This window comes from Apteryx rowi, unplaced genomic scaffold, assembly GCF_003343035.1.
Source record: "Apteryx rowi isolate R43461 unplaced genomic scaffold, aptRow1 scaffold_132, whole genome shotgun sequence".
Taxonomy (NCBI): domain Eukaryota; kingdom Metazoa; phylum Chordata; class Aves; order Apterygiformes; family Apterygidae; genus Apteryx; species Apteryx rowi.
The window spans coordinates 658,402-678,100 of record NW_020447553.1 but is presented as its reverse complement, the minus strand read 5'-3'; the positions used below and the strand labels follow the sequence as shown (position 1 = coordinate 678,100).

Genomic DNA, 19,699 nt, shown 5'->3' with positions numbered 1-19,699 from the left:
TATAAGTTACAGTTCAACTAATCCTTGGGAGTTAGAGGTACAAAAGAAGCTGATGAAAATGTTGTAGGCATCCTGTTCGTTCTAAGGTCCTTATACTGAGTGAATCTTTCACACGGTTTGTATGTAATTATCATAATCCATGGTAACTAATTATTATTATTAGCATCCAAACATGTAGGTAACACAGTTGCTCATATCTTTATAGTTGTTTCAAACTTATTCACATGTCTTCATGGCTCTGGAAGTATCTTTTATTACGTATGTTAGTCTCTGAGGTGGTATATCCATCTTTTTCCTTCTAAATTAAAGCATGTTTTTCTTTTTGAAATATTGCTAGGAAGAACCTTTAAGGTTATTGCAGGTTTTCTCACATGAGGTATATCTTTAATACAGTCTTAAGTTTTTGTCAATCCTTTCCCACCAGGCTTGACTTATGATGAAGTAATCAGCTTTGTGCCACCACCGCTTGACCAAGAGGAGATGGAGTCCTGAGAAACCGCTCTCTCCTGTTTGTCCCACTTCACTGTGAGGGGAAGGCCTTTTCATAGGGACTCTCCAAGTATTCAAGTGCCTCGTCACAACAATATTCTCCTTGGTGGAGGGGTTTTGTGTGTGTTGAACTGGGGAGGGTGGGGGGGGGGAAGAAAGTTGAATCTATGTAAACATGCTGCATGCTCTCTTGTATTCTGTGTACAGCCTGGGACAAGCCTCTGAAGACCTATTCTGACTGCTCTTTACTCCTTCCAGAGTGACAGTGGTCAATCAGTTTGCACCACTGCTGGGGCAAGGCAGGGAAGGTGACATTTAAGTTTGGTCACGATCGTTGCCATTTTATCAGTTCTACAGTTAAGTAACCTCACAGTAATGAAAATTGGTTTTTGGTCTTAGTAGTCCTCCATTTTCTTCAGGACTGAAGGTGGGCTTGAGGTATGCCCTTGTTCCATGCCAGGTGGCTGATTTACATCCAGATTTTCCTGGTACAGTGTACAGCAGAATGTACAGGCCTTCTAAATGACTGTCTTGGAACACGAGCAGGTTTTGATAGAAATTGTAAATATGTTTGTGCCTTAAACTAATGGGGAAAGAGGGGAAAGGAAGTCTGGAGTGGAAATCTGACCCTGCTGTTTTCAGGGTGGAGGCTCCCAGATAGCCAGGCATGAACACTATGTAATCAGAAAATGACCTTCCAAGTGTCTCTCCCTGGATTGGGTATTCCTGTATTTCTCCCTCTTTCCCTCCTTTCATTCTGAGGCTTCCCAGCATTAGTTCCCAGGAAAGAGAGGCTGGAGAAGTTCTTGCTAGCCACATGTTTGTGTATTTTGTTCCTTAAGAGGTGGGGTGTTTTTGCATGTCATAGCTGTATGTGCATGTAGAGCTACTTGGTTCTTGTTTTTACTTTTTGGGGATGGCACTGGGGCAGTTAAATCATCAGTGAGCTATTTTACTGAGTACCTCAGCCAGTGCCACGAAATCATAGCATCCTCCCTCTTGTGCTGCAGCGCAGTGTGAAATACCTGCCATTCTGAAGGCTCTGATGGGAAAAGGATAAAATATACAACATATAAACATGCACCTTTTTCTTTGTTCTGGTCTTACGGTTTCAGAGAAAGAGAGATTGGGGTGGAAGTCTTTTGTGAGATCAAGTGTAAAAAATGTTCTTCAAAGAAACAATTGGCATCTTGTGCTGGAATTTAAGTTATTTCCTGAAAATAATTTTTTTAGAAATGTTGGAATCCAAAGCAAAGAAATCAGCAGGCATAAAACCACAATCTCTCTTTCACTGTCTAAATCGCTGAATACATATATATACATATATATATGTATATATATAAAAGTAAAAATAGCATTTTACTAGAGATTCTTTTACCCTCTTGGACAAGAGCTGCTTGACTGCTTTTTAGCAGGTTGATCTCTGCCTGAGGAAATGGGAAAAGGGAGTATGTTTGAATACAATAATGGTTCAAATATTTTGTATTTTACAGGACTCTGAATGAATGAAATGCCCAGAGTTAGAGACTGGCAGGAGGGAGGTTTTTTCAGCATTTTTGTGTTAGAACTGTACTTGAGGAGCTCAGGAGCCCAATTTTAGGACTTGGGGAGGAGGCATTTTTTAGACATTCATCTGTTGCAGGCATCCTGTGTGGACAATGTACCTGTGTATGTGAGGAGAAAGGTTTTTGCAGTATTTTGTATCCTCGTTACTTATGGGACGGAGAGAAACTGTTTTTAGTGTTTTTACCCTGTGTTTGAAGAGGCAGCACAAAGGGATGGGACATGAATGATAAAGCCATTGATTCTTCCTAGGCTACTTTCCAGTGATCTCTTCAGGTCAAACGCTCTACAGAAGTTTGGGGTGAGATGGAGAGAGCAGTTATTTCATGCTCTGGATAGAACTCTCCCCAGACCAACAAAATCAAGACAGAAAACCTCCCCTTTCTGCTGGACCAGCAGTCCAGGTATTCAAATGAAAATGTAGATATTCTCTGTAAACCTACAGCAAGATTATTTTTATCAGCCATTTTATGTGTAGATGCTACAGTGTGATTTCATGCGGAAATATTGCTAAAGATTTTTAAAAATATAGACATTGTGCGTGTGTGTGTGTATGTGTGTGTATGCGCGTGTGTGTGAGTGGGAATGTTTCCTTCAAAGTCTGTACTCTAATGGGAGCCCATGTGGCATGCACTCCCTACCTTCAGTGCAATGCTGTTCAGCTGCCTGGAAACTGAACAGGAGGATGCACTTCAAAGAAGAGATCTGCTATATTGTTTCTATCCATGAATTTTGCTGTAATTGGTTATGCCAGATAAGATGTCACAATACCACTGGTTTAAAAATAAAACCTATTTTTCAGATTTACTGGGCTGATGGTACTTACAAACCTCTCGTGCTAAACCTTTTGTTTTAGCAAGGTATGAACCTCTCACTTGTGTCATACAGGAACTTGTGTATGATAGTGAGGGGGCAAGGTTGGTTAGCTCTTCACCTTTTTTATTGCTCTGTCTGCTTACACTAGACTTCTATGCCCATGTTTCTCCAAGGTGAATTCTTTGACTGATACAAAACTAGCTTGTAGTCCAACCACGAGTATTGGAACCAGTAAAAGTATTTTTGTTCTCCATTTAGTCTAGGAAGGACTTTATTCAACACAGTAGACCAGAGTTCTGCTACTTGCCCAGACCTGGGTCTCTTCCCCAGTAGTGTAGGGTTTTTTTGGGTTTTTTTTGTTTGTTTTTTGTTTTTGTTTTTTGTTTTTTGCTCTTTAGAGATGAATTTTTCTCTTGCTCTTCAGCTGTCATCTAGTTGTTGGTGGAAAAGATACTTATGGGAGCAAGAGGTTCCTGTAAGAGCAATCTATCATGGCTGTCCATAMTGGAGATTTTAAACTTCTGTTGTGTATCTGTGCCATTTGTTCAGAAAAACAATCAGAAGAATGACTGAATAAAGCTGCGTTCTTCAAACTCTCCAATAAAAGCCTCAATGTTTGAAGTTCCCAGGTATTGATAAAACAAGGAGACACATACTGATCCAAATTAGATAGCTGAAATCTACAATTTGTACGCTCACCTGTCACAAAGCTGTACAGCAGTTGATTTGAATACTTAGGAAGATCTTTTTTTCTTTTTCTTGACTACTTTCTGCTTGTTTTTACCTTTGCTCACTATGGTACAAATCAAGAGGGGAGAAAAAATATTAAGCAAGACATGTCATTCATTGTTTTCTGGGGGGAAAAAACCCAAACCAAAAAACCCAAGGTACAATTCCTGAATGTGCTCAGTTGTAATATCCTGCTCAGCAAAAAACATTAAATTGGTGAGAATCAAATTGGAAAATAATAAACCACAACTACAAAATGAAATGATTACGTCAAAATACCTCAAGGTTTCCTATTTGATTTTAAATCAGTCACTTGATTTAATTCATCTTATTACAGCCAAGAATGTCCTAGATGTTTATAACTTCTTAATTGTGCACTGGTTAACTGTGTGTGTGTGCACAGATAGTTGAGCAAGAGATGTGTGTTAAGCAAACATACAACTCATTTGTAATTTTATGTACCAGTAGTTTTTGCTGTAATACCTCTTGCTCACAGGTATATTTATAGAACCAAACCAATCTTTTGTTTAATTCCTTACTGCAGTGTTGCTGTAGCCAGGGTAGGGTTTGTGTACATCTGTATGCACATGCAAATTTAAAATTCTAACAGCACCTTATCCCTAATTTGTATTTTACATAAAACAGCAGACCTTACCATTGCTGTTTCAAGAACAGTATATGTTGCAGCGGTCACCTACACCCAGGTAAAACGAATCTTCTATGGAAAATGGTGCTATCAGTTTTCAAGAATTTCTACTTATCAGCTTTCTGGGCTCTAATATTGCTATATAGACATGCTAAAGGCAGGGACACCTTTAAGGATTACAGTTAGTAAGCTAGTAGGGGATATAAGCAGAAATGAGGGCTGGGGGTGTAGAGCAAAGCTGGTCTAGCTTGTTAGGACACAACTTAGTCACTTCCTTTGGAAAATATGTAGGATGCACCTTCAGAGCACCACCTCATTCTTGTAAAGCCAGAACAAATATTGAAGCATTCTCTGCTTACCGGGAATAGGCCTTCTCATACAGGCCGTCTGGGTTTACTGGTCTGGCGTGGTATTGGTAGACAGAGCAGTAAATTTGTCTTTTGTGCTGTCCAAGAACACCTGAGAAGGGGTTAGACCTGCTGCAGGAAATGGAACTGGAACAATTTTAACAAGACCCAGCAAAGCCTTGGGCACGCGCAGTCCTCAGGATGGTCCCATCTCACAGCAGCTCTGGAACCTGCAGTCACCTGACGACAGCGGAGAGCCTCAGCCTGCTTTCGCTGCATCTACTCTGCTGGGAAACCAGGCCAGGAGCTTAGGAGAAAATCACCATCATTTCCTTCCTCTTCTGTGGATTATCACAGCGATCAGACCAACACCCAAAACTCCTGGTGTCCTTCATCGTGAGCCTGGAACAGTCCTCCATCTGCTGGAGAGAAGAATGTCCCTTCTTGTCTGATGAGGTGCTGTGGTTTGTCATCTGCTTCAAACGTGACCCCAGATTCCCCAGCTCAACAGGTCCTTACTCATCCACTTGTTCAGAGCAGTGATTTCATGAGACCCCCTCCTAGCCCCAYGAAGGCATTTCTTGGTGTGCGCTGGCAGCCTGGTTGCTCTCCCTGCCACTCCTGGAAGAAGCAGAAGTGGCGAGATCAGCGGCCGGGGTTTGTAAGTCGCTGAGGGGTTCCTGGCCAGGGGCTGCCTCTCTGCTGTTCCTGCGGAGAGCTTGCCGTGGTGCGCGTGAGCTGGAGCTGTGCCTGCACTGGGGCTTGCTGCTCCCAGCTCCTATAGGAGAGTCCAGAAGTACCTGTGCAAGGTTGAGGCGTGTCTCACTGGAAACCTGATGCCTCATCTCAGCCAATGTGGAGGCGGAGGGAGGAGGGCCAAGAGACATGTCCCTTCACGCTCACAACAGCTGAAAACGGAGAAGGAAACTAGTTAGAGCCTTTTTTACCTGCACAGAAGGCCTTGGTGTCCCTGTCTCCCCCAGAAGTCCAGCTGTATTTCRGTACTCTGGGGGGGAGTCACTCCTGCACCCGCCAGGCGATGAGCATCGCAAGGAGAAGAGGCTTTTGTAGACAGGAAGTGAACAAAACCGTCTGGGAGCTGCCCAGGAGATACACGTCCATCCACCCCGTGGGGTCCGGGGCCTACGGCTCGGTGTGGTGAGTGAGGGTCCTGCCCGCCTCCGGGCAGGCGGGAACAAGGGGCAGGCTGGGGGTGTTTAAAGTATCGCTCTGGGGGGGAAACAAGGAGGTGCTTCTTAGCACCCCTCCATTATGAAAGATATTTGCATGTGTGATGAAGGTGGTTTGTCTCCTGCCTACTTCAGTTGCCCTGGTGTGAGTAGTGACATGCTGTGGTTTACAGACTCGGTTGCTTGAAGAAATCAGCGTTTCCTCCTATGGTTACTCTGGGTGGGCAGAGAGGGAAGAGTCTCGTCTCGTACCCGAGCTCACCTGTGCAGGCTTCCTGTTCCTCTTAGCTGGCACCCGGACAGGCAGATCTTGCGGAACGGTTTGATGGGACAGGAGATAGGCAGCGTTGCCAGGTGCAACAAAACTAGCTTGCGATATTACCTTGACTTTGGGAGCCATGGTGCCTTCAAGCCTGCCTTAGTCTCTAGCCTATGTAAAGGAAGGAATTTTGTCAGTCTGGCAGCAAGGGAAATAAACCTCAAATATTTGAAAACCGTTTGTAAATACTGGCAGAGTTGGGTACTGGAACAAAGCACCAAACCTCTAGAGACAGCGATGGTTAAGGCATGTCCTTCACAGCATGCTTTCAGTAACAGGTTAGACAAACGTTAGTTGCTGCTAGTCCGAGGCAGCTGATGTCAGACTATCTAGAGAAAGAAGCTGGTTAATATGACTTCTTGTTACTGCTTCCAGCTTGAATTCATAAAATAGATACAATTTATTTTAAACCAGGATCAAGTAAAAGATTGGAACTTCCTGCCAGGCTGATGATGATCCTCCACCTCCAAGAGAGCAGTGTGAAGCTGCTGTTAGTTGAATAGCCGAGCAAGGGTGCCTGTAATGCAAGCAAACACAAAAAGTCAGATCTTGCTTAGTTACACTGCTGTAAATCTGGGAGGACTCTGCTGACTTTTAGAAAGGTTAAATGTGAAGCAGCCCATTGATAGCATCTGAACTTAGTGCTTGCTTCATAACGTGACAGGCAGAGCAAAAGAGGGGGGTCCCCTTTTCTAGGAGTTCTGCAAAGTATCTGTTTGTCACTGCAGGAATACCAAGACCCTACGGCCTAAGTTCTGGGTTTGTCCCCTGGCTGCCTTTGTCACACAAAGAGGCAGTGAATGTTTTCTTTTTCTACTTTGGTTTTAATGTGCAAGGTGCATTTCTGAGACACTTAAGTGAGTCCAGCAAAACCAGGAAAGACTAAACTTGATACTTTTGATATTTGTACTGTTTTCTGTTTTTTATTTAAAAAAAAAGTAAAATCAAATAGAAAGGCTTAAAAAAAAAAGAAAAAGGGAATGAATGAGAGAACAAAAACATGAAGAAAAATCCTTTCAAGTTTTCCTTCCCCACCAGGAAAAAAAAACAACAGCAAAACAAATCTTTTACTGGTCCCTTTGAATGTCTCAGCTGCTCTGGAGAATCTCGGGGCAGGATGGGTGTGCGCTAAACTAGACCCAGAGTACTGAATGGCATTAATTTGGCACGGACAACGCGTGCTGGACCGAGCAGGTTTGGTGCCAATTCCTGTGCAAAGAACAAGTGGAAGTGTGTGGAGTTAGGATTTGCTGTCCTCTGCTGGGAATTGGTGGGAAGCTTCTTTCTATGGCAGCATTATAGTCAAGCTGTCTGCTTTTACAGGTTCTTGAGTGGTCTAGAATAGCTGAGCAACTGATTCAGGAAAAATAGGAAAGACATGTTTCTTCCCTCATTAATTCTTCTGAAATCTGTAGCAATTTGGCTTTCAGCTGAATGTAACTCTGCAAAGAGTCTTCTAACTTAGCAAGTGTTGGTCTTGCCAACCTCTATCAGCAGAGCCAGGAACAGTGACTCTGTCCCTTGGCTTCCAGCATAGCTGTCAGTACGGCATGCTTGAGCTCCTGGGGTCCCATGCTCTGCAGTAAGAGCTTCAGTTGCACTCCAGGCCACCTCTGCAGGCCTGCGAAGTGCTTGCGTGACCTTGTCTTGAGGTTGGCCTTGGTGTCATCCTGAACTTCCAGCTATTCATTAAACCTATGCTGGGAAGAACATTGTGGGATCTCCCCAGCTGTGTCAGCTGAATTAGCTCTTAGCTATGCCTTCTGGCAAGGGTGAAAGTAATGCTGTTTATGCTGGGCAGACTGAAGCTACATCCCCCAAAGCCTCCTGTGTTGACAAGCTGTTGAATGGTGGGGTTAGATATTTGCCCTGTAGGTCAGAAACTAGAAAGGGAGGAAAAAACACATGCTCTCAGAATAGGAAAGCTGGCTTGGGTACTGCAGCAGTCCGCAGAAGCTGTTTGACTGTGGTCCAAGTCATTTCCCCTTGTTTCCCTTGCTCCTCAGGGAGCTTCTACACTGTGCTGCCCCTTCTGTTGACACCTGCTGGAGTCCTACTGAAACTGAGATAAATTTTCACTTTCCTCATAAGATATACTCTTATGTCATCTCTTCAGCACTGGCGCTGTCTTGTGTAGCTATTTCAGCACTTCCTTTGCTTTTTCCAGCTGAATGCTTTGGCTACATCACTTGTACTGAAGCTGTCAAAGGATACATCTGCTCTCATCACACTCAACTTAGAGCAGCTAGAAGGGACCTTAGTGGCCAAAACCAGAGAGATTATCTGACAGTATCGGAGATGATGTGTCTGCTCACTAGATGAGAGCTGTTGATAGGCCAGGCTGCTGGAAAACACACCACAGCTGATTACTTGTGGCTAACAATTAAAGCAAGCTGTTTAACAGACTTCCAAGATTTGCAGCAAGGAACTGATAACCTCTTTTCATTATTAACCCAAATGGAAAGCCACGCTGAGCAAGATATCCCAGCCTACCCTACTTCGAGTCTGCCCTAAACCCGGTGAAATGCACCATTTAACTCCAGGCATGCTGTGTTATTATAGACTGGTATTTTCCTGTTTATTCCATTTATGAAGACTTTGCCCTTGCATCTGAGTGACGGCTTTGGAGATCACTGTAACATTGCCTCTGCCTTACAGCCTTATGTTACCTGCCCCTCCCAGGCTCAGAGAGTCCTGAGGAAGGAGCTGTGGCAGTGTGGGACAGCAGTGGGGGCTAATCCTGCATCTCTTCAGAGAAGGAAGCAAAAGGAATGTGTCTGTGTGAGGCTGAAGCTGCCTGTGGAGGAAGCGTGCAAAGTGCTAACCTTAACATTCACATGGGCTTGGTTGCACTGTACAGCTAAAAGCCATGGAAATAAACGTGCCAGTTTGTTGCCCTTTAGTTTCCCTGTGAGATGAGAGAAGAATTTATAAAGCAGTGGGAACTGCTCTGGAAACCCAGAGTGAGGTTTGGCTTGGAAAGCCCTTCCTTCATCCGTTTGCTTCTTGAAGGGGTCAGAGAAGGGCTGAGGCAGCAATACGTTAGAGGGTGCATGGAGACTCCCCTTCATAGCCCTGAAAACCAAAAAGATGTAAGATGGAGACAATGCTGCCTTACAAGTGATTCTTGAGAGAGCATTAGTAATATTAATAAATACTTTGACCTTAAAAAATGCCTCAAGGTATCAGATATTACTCTCCCTCTCTCTGACAGGACAGTACCAAAAGCCACACAGTGCTTCCCACATTCTGACCACTTTGCAAATACTAACTCACAGATTTTAAATCTGCATGCAATTATTATGACCTTTAGAGTAACCTTGTTTTAACACAGTCAGTTTAGCATCGTTGTCTCAAAATTACAAGACTGTGAGACTCATAAAATACTAGTATTTTACTTTAAGTCAGAGGAGGGCTAGGAACAGAAAGCTGAAGGTTCCTGGTTCCAGTTCTGAAATTTAAACAGAGAACCCATCTCTCTCAGCCTTGTCTCCAGCTAAGGCTGTTGTGCTCTGTTTTCATTAGCTTTATGAAAGAATCTCACTGTCAGGCTGGGAACTGTTTTTATACAGAAGAACTTAGAGCATCAAAGATTCTGGGTTCTGAAGAATTAAATCCAGGAGTTTATGTTTTCAGAGTGTGACATCTAATGTCTTTGCTCCAGAAGACTGTGAAGAAGGCTGACCCACCTTAAAAGACAGCAGCCTCCAGGCAGATGGCAAAGCAGAAATTGCTGTATTCCCTTATCTTTGTGAGTTAAGGCAGGAGAAGGCATATGGAGCAGAATTATAGCTAATCTTGACCTTTAACTATTTGTGTTTCCCTCTTCTCACTGCTCTGTTAGCTCCAGCTTATTTCTGCAGGTTAAAGCAAGTGTTAAAGGGAATGAAGACTAGCCGCTAATAATTTATTTGGCATCCTGTCTAGTCCTCCAAAGAGCATGGGCTGTGACCTGCTGACCCAAGTCACACAGCAGACCTGTGTGTCCAGAATGCCGCTATATTTCTCTGCCAGCACAGAAGGATCAAGGGGCCTTTCTTTGCTGCTCCTCTGTGAAGTCCAGAATTGACTCTTCTCTAGGAGGGAACTTGTTTTAGTATTGTGGTAAAGTATTGTTAAAACATATGGCCAAAGTCACAACTGGTTTGTATTTGTCTGCTTGCAGTTCAGCCATAGACAAGAAGACAGGTGAAAAAGTGGCCATCAAGAAGCTGTGCCGCCCATTCCAGTCAGAGACCTTTGCCAAGAGAGCGTACAGAGAGCTCATGCTGTTGAAGCATATGCAACATGAGAATGTAAGTACTTATTTCTCTCCATTCCACTGAAGCAGGGGGAACTTTCTTGCTGCCTGGGAGCAAGTCCTTCCTGGCAGCAGCACCTTTATTTTAACTGAGAGGTCCCTGCGTTGAGCACATGCATGTAGTCTTGGGGTTTGTAACTGCTGCCTGCCTAGTGCACCCAGTTGGCACCGGCCTTGAACAGATGTGTGTAATGGGTGCTGCCATGTATTAGTAAGAGGAAAAGTAGCTGCACATCATCGTGAGGAATTCTCAGATTCCTCAGATAGCCTTCTAAATGGTCACACGTGCATGTGCTGATGGAGAGCTGTTACATGAGTCCTCCTTACACAGCAAATGCTTTCCAGGTTTAAGTTTGGACTTCTTTTATCCATCAGGTCATTGGGCTGCTTGATGTCTTCACGTCTGCCCCTTCTTACCATGGATTCCAGGACTTGTAAGTTTGGGGGTTGCTGTGTGTTCACTCTATCTAGATTTCATCATTAACCAAGACATTTTCAGATTTGGTATCTGAATAATATATTATTTTGAGGTGTGGTTCTACAGGCTGATTTGGAAAGGGGCCACGCTAAAGCCAGACATCCCCAAATAACAAGGGGAATCAAAAGCAAAGGTCAGTTCCAGCGGCTAAAACACCCAGAATACATAAACGGATCACACATGCCRTGCCCACAGCTGGCAGAACACATCGTGTATGTACCAACATATATAACTAGGAGGCACTACATTTCATGGGTATGTCACATGTAGCATGATACATACTACATGTATGGCAATGTGACTGCTGAACTAAGAGGCTGTAGTCAGAATGGGAGCAGTATCATTTATCAGGCCACAGAACAATTAAACTGAGAGGATTTTAAAGATCTGATTTATTTTTTACCTTAATTCTGGCTGTTCTTTTTTTGGCATTTCTCTCAGTTTTGATGGTCAAGTTGGACCAGTTGGTTTTACTTCACAATCCTTGGGTACTAATAGCATATGCCTGGGTTTGGCTTTCAGCTGATGGCTGCATATTTAGCAATCCACACGTAAAGTGTTTGATGATTCTCAGAGCGGTTCCCACTGGAGGACTGGCAACTAATTAGCAGTCTCAGCAGGCAGGCCAATGACTGAATAGAGCTAGACATTGTCTTCTGAGGCAGGGTTGAAGAGTATTACAGGGATAAATTTGGGACCCAATGCAGCAGTTTTGCAAGACTCTTTAAAGCTGCGCAAGATGTTTTAGCTACCAGATGGTGTAAGACAGTCTGGAATTGAACATCAGTTGAGGTCTAAAGTAAACTAATTCAGGACCATCAAAGTTTGGGAAATCCTTGTTCATGTTTGATGTCAGGTACCTAATTTGAGGGGAGGAGAAAGCAATTTTGAGAGCACATAGAAATCCCAGCATCACTGCAGGCCACCTTAGTTAGCCAGGAACATAGTTACAGCAGCCAGTCTTAGTTGCAGTAAGTTATGCAGTTGCAGGAGCAAAACAAGTGAGAACAAGGCTAGCCTGGTTCCTTATGTTTTTCTTCTAGACTCAGTGCCTTGTCTTACTGCCTTTTAGCTACCTGGTGATGCCATACATGCGGACAGATTTACAAAAGATCATGGGACATGAATTCAGTGATGAAAAGATCCGGTACCTGGTCTACCAAATGCTGAAAGGGCTGAAGGTAGGTGGGTCTGGAGACACTACAAGGCTTGGGTACCAACAGATGTAGTGACTCACCCTATCTCCTCCGGGAGTAGATCTTGTTCTGTATCGCCTCTGGGCTGACCACAACAAATAACCTTTTGAACATCACACAGGAGGATTTGTATTTTTAATGGCATCCCCTGATAACAGATATTTGTTATTGAACTACTCTTGATCTAGCACGTATCAACAAAGTGAGTGCTCTTTCACATTAGTCGATCAGCTGCTGAAATAATCCAGCAGTCATAGACCTTGTGACGTTTTTCTGTGACAGCAGTTGGGTCGCTGTTTGACTTGCCAAAACTCCTAGGAAAACTGTATGTAGAAAGTAAGAGGCTTTTAGCAAATGGAGCTTCTGTTAAATTCTTCATTCAGTCTCTTAGCAGAGAAGACAGAGGGAATAATTTTCTATCCAGTACAATGAGCAAGGAATATGCTGCTTTTTTAACTGGCATTGGGGGAACAGAAAACAATCACTCCAAACCCTGAAATGTAGAGATAATGTCTTAATACTCCCCTCTCTAATACCCTTCAGCTAAAGTCAAAACAGTGGTTTAAAGGCATTAATGAGTTCACCTTAATAACACCTTTCTCCAGATCACCATTATCTTGACTTCAAATAAAGGGGGGAAAGAATATACAAAAGGTTTAACTGGTGCAATAAAAGCCATGTAGTTAGTCTTTGAAACTCTAACCTTACCCCCAATTTTGTGTTTTAACAAAGAGACAGAATTTTTCATATGGTTTAATACACAGAACAACAAAATGTTCGTATCATTTACTGACCATGTTCCTATCTGTAATTCTGATTTCTTTATTTGATAAATTTTAAGCTATCAAAATGTTCACTCCTCTAAGGAACTAGTGTTCCATACCTGCTCTTCTGTTCCATGCCTCTTTAGGCTGGCAGTATAATTGCAAATACTGTCAGAAATTCAGTGCAGAGATTTCAGATTGCTGGCTAGGTTGTTTTCTGTTAGCAGACATTGTTTCTCCTTTGTGACTGTAACCTCTACTGTGGAGTTATGCACTGAGGGCCAGGGCCTTGCAGAAGATTCCAGAGATTGTGTTTTCAGCAAATTCTTGTTGGTAGCTCTCTTTTCTCTGATTTTTTGGAGAAAAGAAAGACCTGTCTGCTGGTGATCATATTGTGACTCCTCTTTTTATTTCAGTACATTCATTCTGCTGGAATCGTTCACAGGGTAAGTTCATGTGCACTATTACTCTAATTCTGTCTATTTGAGAGAAACACAGCTCAGTCTTAAAAATAACAAACTCCTAAACATCATTTCACTAATAGTCTTATCTTTTCCTAGTTCTCGCTAGAGTTCTCCCTCTTTTTCCCTCCTACACCTTATACTTGTTTGGATCTGCTCCGTTACCTGAGCAGTATTTTAAGGAAATGATGTATTTTCTGACAAACTGATATTTTTAAAATGAAAACTGTTTCAGAACAAATAAAATCGTTTCCATAATCTAGAGCTGTATAGTATGCCAGGCGTGTTGTCTTTGCGGTATTGATAGTGGATTCAGGATGCTGTGGCACACCGTCAAAGGCAAGCTGAGATTTGACTAAGTCTCATGTTGATGAGCTCCCGGTCATAATGTCCTTATTATTCTGATCTTGTCTGTTTTAGGACCTGAAGCCAGGCAATCTGGCTGTGAATGAAGACTGTCAACTAAAGGTAGGTGAAAAAGCACCACTTTGCAGCTTGTAGCATGTAGCGTATCAGATTGCTGCTGGGCTGCTTTGTGAGCAGGAATCCTGGCATTCAGGCATCGTCATGTTTCCTCTTGTGTTCTGAGACTTGATTCAAGGTATTTCATTACACGCTGGTTGAAGTCAGTGGGAAATACCCACCTGCTTATGTAACCTGCTGAATCAGGGCCCAAGGCTTGGAATGAACATCCTGTCACTGTAATTGCTGCTCTACTGAAGTTCATAATGACTTCCTAAATAAATTCAATACTGCTGAGCAATACTTGCATTAGACGAATGATCCCTGAAGGATAACTGAATTCAACCACAGTTACCCTTTGGCTTTCTTTGACTAGGACTAGAAACAGGATAGTTGTGATTCTAAACAAAGTTGTTTTCAGCATTGCTCTAAAGGGATTGCTTACAGCTGTGTGTCATGATGGTCTAGCATACATTCTGTAACATATGTTACAGGGAGCGACTCTATTGCCTGTAAAGGTTGGGTCATACCATGTTCATCTCCAGTATTGAGGGAAAGGTCATTCCCTGTCAGCTGCAGGGTGTTTTTATAGGATATGGTGAGTTGTGTTGGCCTGGAAGCATGCCTTGGCCTCCAGGTTACAGAAGAACTCAATTAAAAAAAAACTCTTAGAGTTGAAACTTAAGTTTCAAGAAAGGAAGTGCCACTCCAGGAAGCACACAACACAGAGCCCTTTCCTCAGGGTCTTCACACAACAACTGGTTTTGCAGCCTGCTTGCAATTTACAGTGGAATTAAGCCAAACCTGTTAGTTCTTTGAACCGTCCTGTGGGTGGCTCTGGTATAGGAAGAACTTCGTTATTATCTGATTGGATCCGTTTCATTTCCTCATAGAATTAGATTCTCACTTGCCTGTAGGATTTCTCTTTCCTGCCCTTCCTTCTCCCTTTTCCTTTGGTGAATTGCAGATTTTAGACTTCGGCTTGGCAAGACACGCAGATGCTGAAATGACAGGCTATGTGGTTACACGCTGGTACAGAGCACCAGAAGTCATTCTCAACTGGATGCATTACAACCAGACAGGTGAGTCGCATTGCTTCAGCTGTGTGACTGACTGTCTGGTGACAAGCCGAAAGATCCCCCTGTCATGCCTGGGTCAAATCTCATGTAATCCTCCAGATGTTTTTGTTCTTTATCATCAATGTCTCTCCTAGAGCAGAGCTGGGCTGACACAGTCCCAGCTGGACAACTCCCAAAGGTAGCGCTTGTGGGAAGAGATGAAGGCAATGATTGTAGTGGCATAGAAAGAACAGCGGAGGGTGGAAAATGAGAGTGAAATTGAAATCAGTGCCTTCTGCAGACTGAAAAAGCAGGAGACAGCCCCAGCAATCATTTCTTCCTTCAAACTTGTGTCATTCTTTTTTTCTCTTTCTCCCTGAACAGTGGATATCTGGTCTATTGGCTGTATCATGGCAGAAATGCTGACTGGGAAAACGCTCTTTAAAGGAAAAGACTGTATCCTTTCAAACTGGACCTGTTGCCTGGGGGGCAGTTAATTCTTGTCACATGTGAAAATGCTTTTGTGAATATGAAGCTACCAAGAGAAAGAGGTATAGGTCTGGTTTACTAAGAGGTAGTCACAGGGGGCTAGTGGGGTCTTTTTGGTGAGGGAAACAGTGGAAGGGCCAAGCCACCCCTGGAAATACACCTCTGTGCTGGCTACATGCACCTTACATCAAGGATCTAACCTTGCATAGCCACAGCTTCATCTCCAAACCCTTGCATAGGGAGATCCCAAAACCTATGGGCATATACCCCGGCAGATTTGTGCCAGCAAAATTCTCTGTTGATGGAGTTGTGCCAGCAAAAGAATCCTTTTGTGGAAAGATTGAGTCTTGGGAAGAGAAGCTGTCCTGGAGTTTTTTGCCAGTATAGTGAGTCTCTGCTTGTGTGTCTCTGTGGGGTTTGTATCATAACCTACTCGTAGCTCTCAGAGGTCCTCAGGCCTTCCTGCACATAGTATTGAGCTGTTGGGTGGGATCTGGGGCTTGCTCCTAGATCGATAATCTTTAACGCAGCATGCCAGACCTAGATCAACTGACTCAGATCCTGAAAGTAATGGGGTATCCAGGAGAAGATTTCGTGGAGAAGCTGGAAGACAAAGCGGTAAGGAAGCTCACTGTGACTATTATTCAGAGCCTTGCTGTCAGAGGCATGGTGGAGAGAGGTTGACTTTACAGTGTCTTTGAGATGAGAGGGATGTTGCTTTTAAATCAGTCATTTGAACAGGAGAGAGAATCTTTCCCTCCTGCCAAGGAAAACATTTCTCTTTATTAGTGGCACATCTGATGTATTTGACTTTAATGTTTAATGTATTGCTTTGAGAACAGGTGTGGATTGTAGGGACTGGAAGTTAGGACTCCTGGGTAAGGTGCCTCATGGCTCAGCAAAGCATCTCCCTCCTCTGTTCTTCAATCTGGCCATTTTCTAGATGGGAGTATTTCTGTATCTCAAAGAACTGATAAAAATAGTTCCTCACAAGCTGGTTGCTGAAGTGTGACATCTAGGATAATGTGCTGTTCTTTTCATTCTCCATTGCTCATCTAGCCCTAAACCAAAAGCTCTATTTTACAGCCCCCTTGCACTTGTCGACTTGCAGTAAATGTGTGCGCTGTGCTTTCCTATTTCTTTTAGGCTAAAAGTTATATCAAGTCCCTTCCAAAAATTCCCAAGAAGGATTTGTCTGTGCTTTTCCCCAAAGCCAATCCTCAGGGTAAGTCATCTTCAGTATTTCTCACACATTTTTACTGCTGGAAACAAGGTAGGCTGAACACCACAGCTGCAATTTTGTTTCTTTTTTCTCATCACTTCATGCTACTTCCTCCCTTGCAGATTATACCCCTGCAGCAGGCTAGCCATCCCCAGGGCAAATGTGTGTAAGCTAAAAGCAAAATAATTCTTTATCTTGTAGGAGATAAAATAGCACTACAATAGCAATGTTCTGCCGTTCTTGGCCATTTCTCTTTTTATTATTATTATTTTAAAATGACATGGCCAGTGACATACAGTATTTTAGGAAAAGGTAAACTTTTGACTCTTGCATCAACCAGCCAGAAGAGAGCACGTGATGTATAGCAGGATGTCTAGGTTGCAGGGTGCAAATTATGGGACTAGGAAAGTCGCATGTAATCTTTTAACACTTTCAGCTCTGTTTGGTGTGAGTTAGGATGAATTTTGGCTAATACTGGTTTCCAGGCTTGTTGCTTGTAGCCAAGCAGGTGATATTGCCATTAATAGCATTCAAATGAACAAACCAGCCCTTCTTTTTCATTATTATTTCCCAGCCCTGAATCCAAGGCATCATAAGTTTTAGTAAAGAGCCAAAAAATTTCCACAGTCCATTCAAGTATTCTTTTTTTCTTGTGGGAAGAGTACAGTTTAGATCATAACTGTGTGTTAAACACCTGTACCTTTTGATATTTAACAGGCAATTGAAATGTGCAATTTTCAGGGTAAGAACTGATCTCCTACAAGTAGCTCTTTCCTTAGGTAGCTTACAGATGTGGGTGAGAAAAACACTTCTAAAAGCTGAGAGAAAGAAAGCTTTAAGCTGTTAAAAACAAGGGGGAAAAGGGCTGACAGACTGGTTGGTGTCTGAGTTTCCTGCCTTCCTGTTTACCAGGGGGGTATAGATTTCTTTATAGATTACTCATGTTAAGACCACTTTGAGTTACAAGGGTCAGAGTGAAAGCAAATGATTAAAACTGAAAATATCTATCTTGAAGTTACTGGCTTGCTGTTTGTGTTCTTGCAGCTCCATCCATGCAGCAAGGCCTATTCAAGATTAATCCGTTATTTCTGCCTGTTTTACACCTTAGTCAGAACTAGACTTCTGTTAGCTAAGAGCTACTTGAGGATGCTGTTTGGTGGATTTTGCATCCTGACTAATGGGAATTCCACGCTTTGGCCAGGTTGAGGCATCTGTTTCATTTTCATGTCCGGAATCACTAGTGCTATCACTTTGGGGATTCATGCACAGGATAGCTGTTCTCCATTTTACCTGCTTAGCAATATTCCTGTCTCCTCCTACAGCAGTGGACCTGCTTGACAAGATGTTGCAGCTAGACGTGGAAAAGCGCCTTACAGCCACGGAGGCTTTGGCCCACCCCTATTTTGATCAGTTTCGAGACGTTGAGGAGGAGACAGAAGCACAACAGGCCTATGATGATTCCCTGGAACATGAAAAGCTTTCAATAGATGAGTGGAGAAGTAAGAAGTTTATCTTCTTTGAAGTTCCCATCATCCTGTCCCTGGCTAGCATGGGACTTTCCTGCCTCTTTTTTCTGTTTCTTGTGCACACACTGAGTAAGGCTGGCTTTACTACTATTGCCTATTAGTGCCTCAGTGATAAACAGTGTACATCTCCCTTTCCTTGCTCTTGTCTTTATGCATTCACCTAAGATCTCTATGCTTTGTCTTTCTCTTCCTCCCAACTCATACCTGTTGTATCCTTTCAGCTGAATACTTCCTCTTAGCATATGTAATGATCAAAGTTTCATTTGTGTCCTCTGAAATCAAACGACAGTAATATGGTAGTGATATTCATGATTATTTTGTTCTGTTTTTCAAGAGCATATTTACAAGGAGATCTTGTCCTTCAGTCCAATTGCACGGAAGGACTCAAAGAGGCGAAGTGGAATGTCATTATAGCAACTGAAGCAGCTGTGACTGGAATTCATTTCTCATGCTGGATGACAGATGGGATTTGCACCACACTGCCTTGCTCTTAATCATCATTTGGCCTGTAGGACTTCCTTGTGTGTGAACATGAGGATGACACCATGCTGTGGGCATTGGACTTTGTTCTAACAGAGGGGCATGCAACCCAAACAGTTTTCAACACTAAAGATAAATATACTCTTGTTGAATTTCCAAATTGGAGAATTTTACTTGGTGTTTCTTTGTTTATATATTCATCCACTTGAGAGATCAGAGGTGTCATTGTTTCTTTCTTGTTACTCTTTCCAAGAACAAGTTTTTGTACATTAATTATGGACAAGGTGGGGAAAAAAGGCAAAACTGGGAAGTGTGTACCAAGCAAAATAATCCAAAATAGTGAAATTAAGCATAACAAGACTATCCAACCTAACTTAGATGCCATCCCCTTTCTCTTAGCAGACAAACTATATCCAGCACAGTGAGGCTGTTGTGATGACTTAGGCTCCCAGAACATCATCAGAATTTAATCCTTCTTGGAATCAGTCTACATTCGGAGAGGCTCTAAACTTCTGACCTGGCCACTTGCTATACACAAAACTCCCTACTAGGGTGCCTCCACTTATGGACAGCCATTAGCTCCTCTTTTTCGCTCTGCTTCTCCCATCCCTGGATTTTGATCAGTGCTGCCTTCTCCTTATTGCTGGCTGGGCAATAACCTGGGAGTTCACATCCACTTTCATACATTTGTAGACTTCAAATCCCAAGGAGCTGGGTTATAATGCAGACAGTCCTGCTTGCCCTTACCAGGGCCTCTTCCTTTATCCTCAGCCTGGTTTCTCCAACGGTTCTTTCTCAGCTGTGCTTATCTCTCACCGAGTATCCTCTCCCTGGTTTTATCCCTGCCTGCCTGCTACAGGCTGCCTTTATCGCTCAGCAGGTCTGGTATTTTCTCACACAGTCCAGTGATGTGACCCCTTATATTCTCATTCCCTCCGCTTTGAGGGATCAGCTGAACTAGGGATCCTCTGCTTCTATAGCCTTAAAGGGCTGTTCATTCCTCAATATGAAGGGACATTTAAACTGAGCGTTTGGAAATATCTTAATAGTCAAATGCCAGCCTAGGGCTTTGCTCCCAAAGTAAGTAACAAAAAAATCATATATTGGAGAAAAAAGCATAAAAATATGTTGCACGAACAATCTAGCATAAGCAGGAAAAGGAAC

The 19,699-nt window shown here is 43.0% G+C and overlaps 2 protein-coding genes across 11 annotated transcripts in view; both read left to right on the top strand.

Moving 5' to 3' along the window:
- The window catches only part of MAPK14 (mitogen-activated protein kinase 14), a 28,139-nt gene extending 25,280 nt beyond the window's left edge, over window positions 1-2,859 (top strand). The window contains exon 12 of one of the 2 annotated variants that reach the window (XM_026056622.1): window positions 425-2,859. In XM_026056622.1, coding sequence (XP_025912407.1) covers window positions 425-492 — 68 coding nt within the window. In that variant the 3' untranslated portion in view covers window positions 493-2,859. The remainder of the gene's footprint in view (window positions 1-424) is intronic. The other variant, XM_026056623.1, reaches the window with a different exon arrangement.
- Window positions 2,852-18,695, top strand: MAPK13 (mitogen-activated protein kinase 13). 9 transcript variants are annotated; one of them, XM_026056616.1, is made up of 14 exons: window positions 2,852-2,912; window positions 4,243-4,301; window positions 4,698-5,748; window positions 10,265-10,394; window positions 10,775-10,833; window positions 11,950-12,058; window positions 13,254-13,283; window positions 13,719-13,766; window positions 14,728-14,842; window positions 15,203-15,274; window positions 15,846-15,925; window positions 16,454-16,532; window positions 17,852-18,028; window positions 18,390-18,695. In XM_026056616.1, exons 3-14 carry the CDS (start codon window positions 5,630-5,632, stop codon window positions 18,467-18,469), a joined length of 1,098 nt encoding a protein of 365 aa, XP_025912401.1. In that variant the 5' UTR covers window positions 2,852-2,912; window positions 4,243-4,301; window positions 4,698-5,629; the 3' UTR covers window positions 18,470-18,695. The 9 variants fall into 9 exon arrangements, with proteins under 9 accessions (XP_025912401.1, XP_025912402.1, XP_025912399.1 ...); XM_026056613.1 differs by lacking the exon at window positions 2,852-2,912 and adding an exon at window positions 2,944-3,497 and having other exon boundaries at window positions 4,246-4,301; XM_026056619.1 differs by lacking the exon at window positions 2,852-2,912 and adding an exon at window positions 2,944-3,497 and having other exon boundaries at window positions 4,812-5,748.
- The last annotated feature ends 1,004 nt before the right edge of the window (window positions 18,696-19,699 follow it).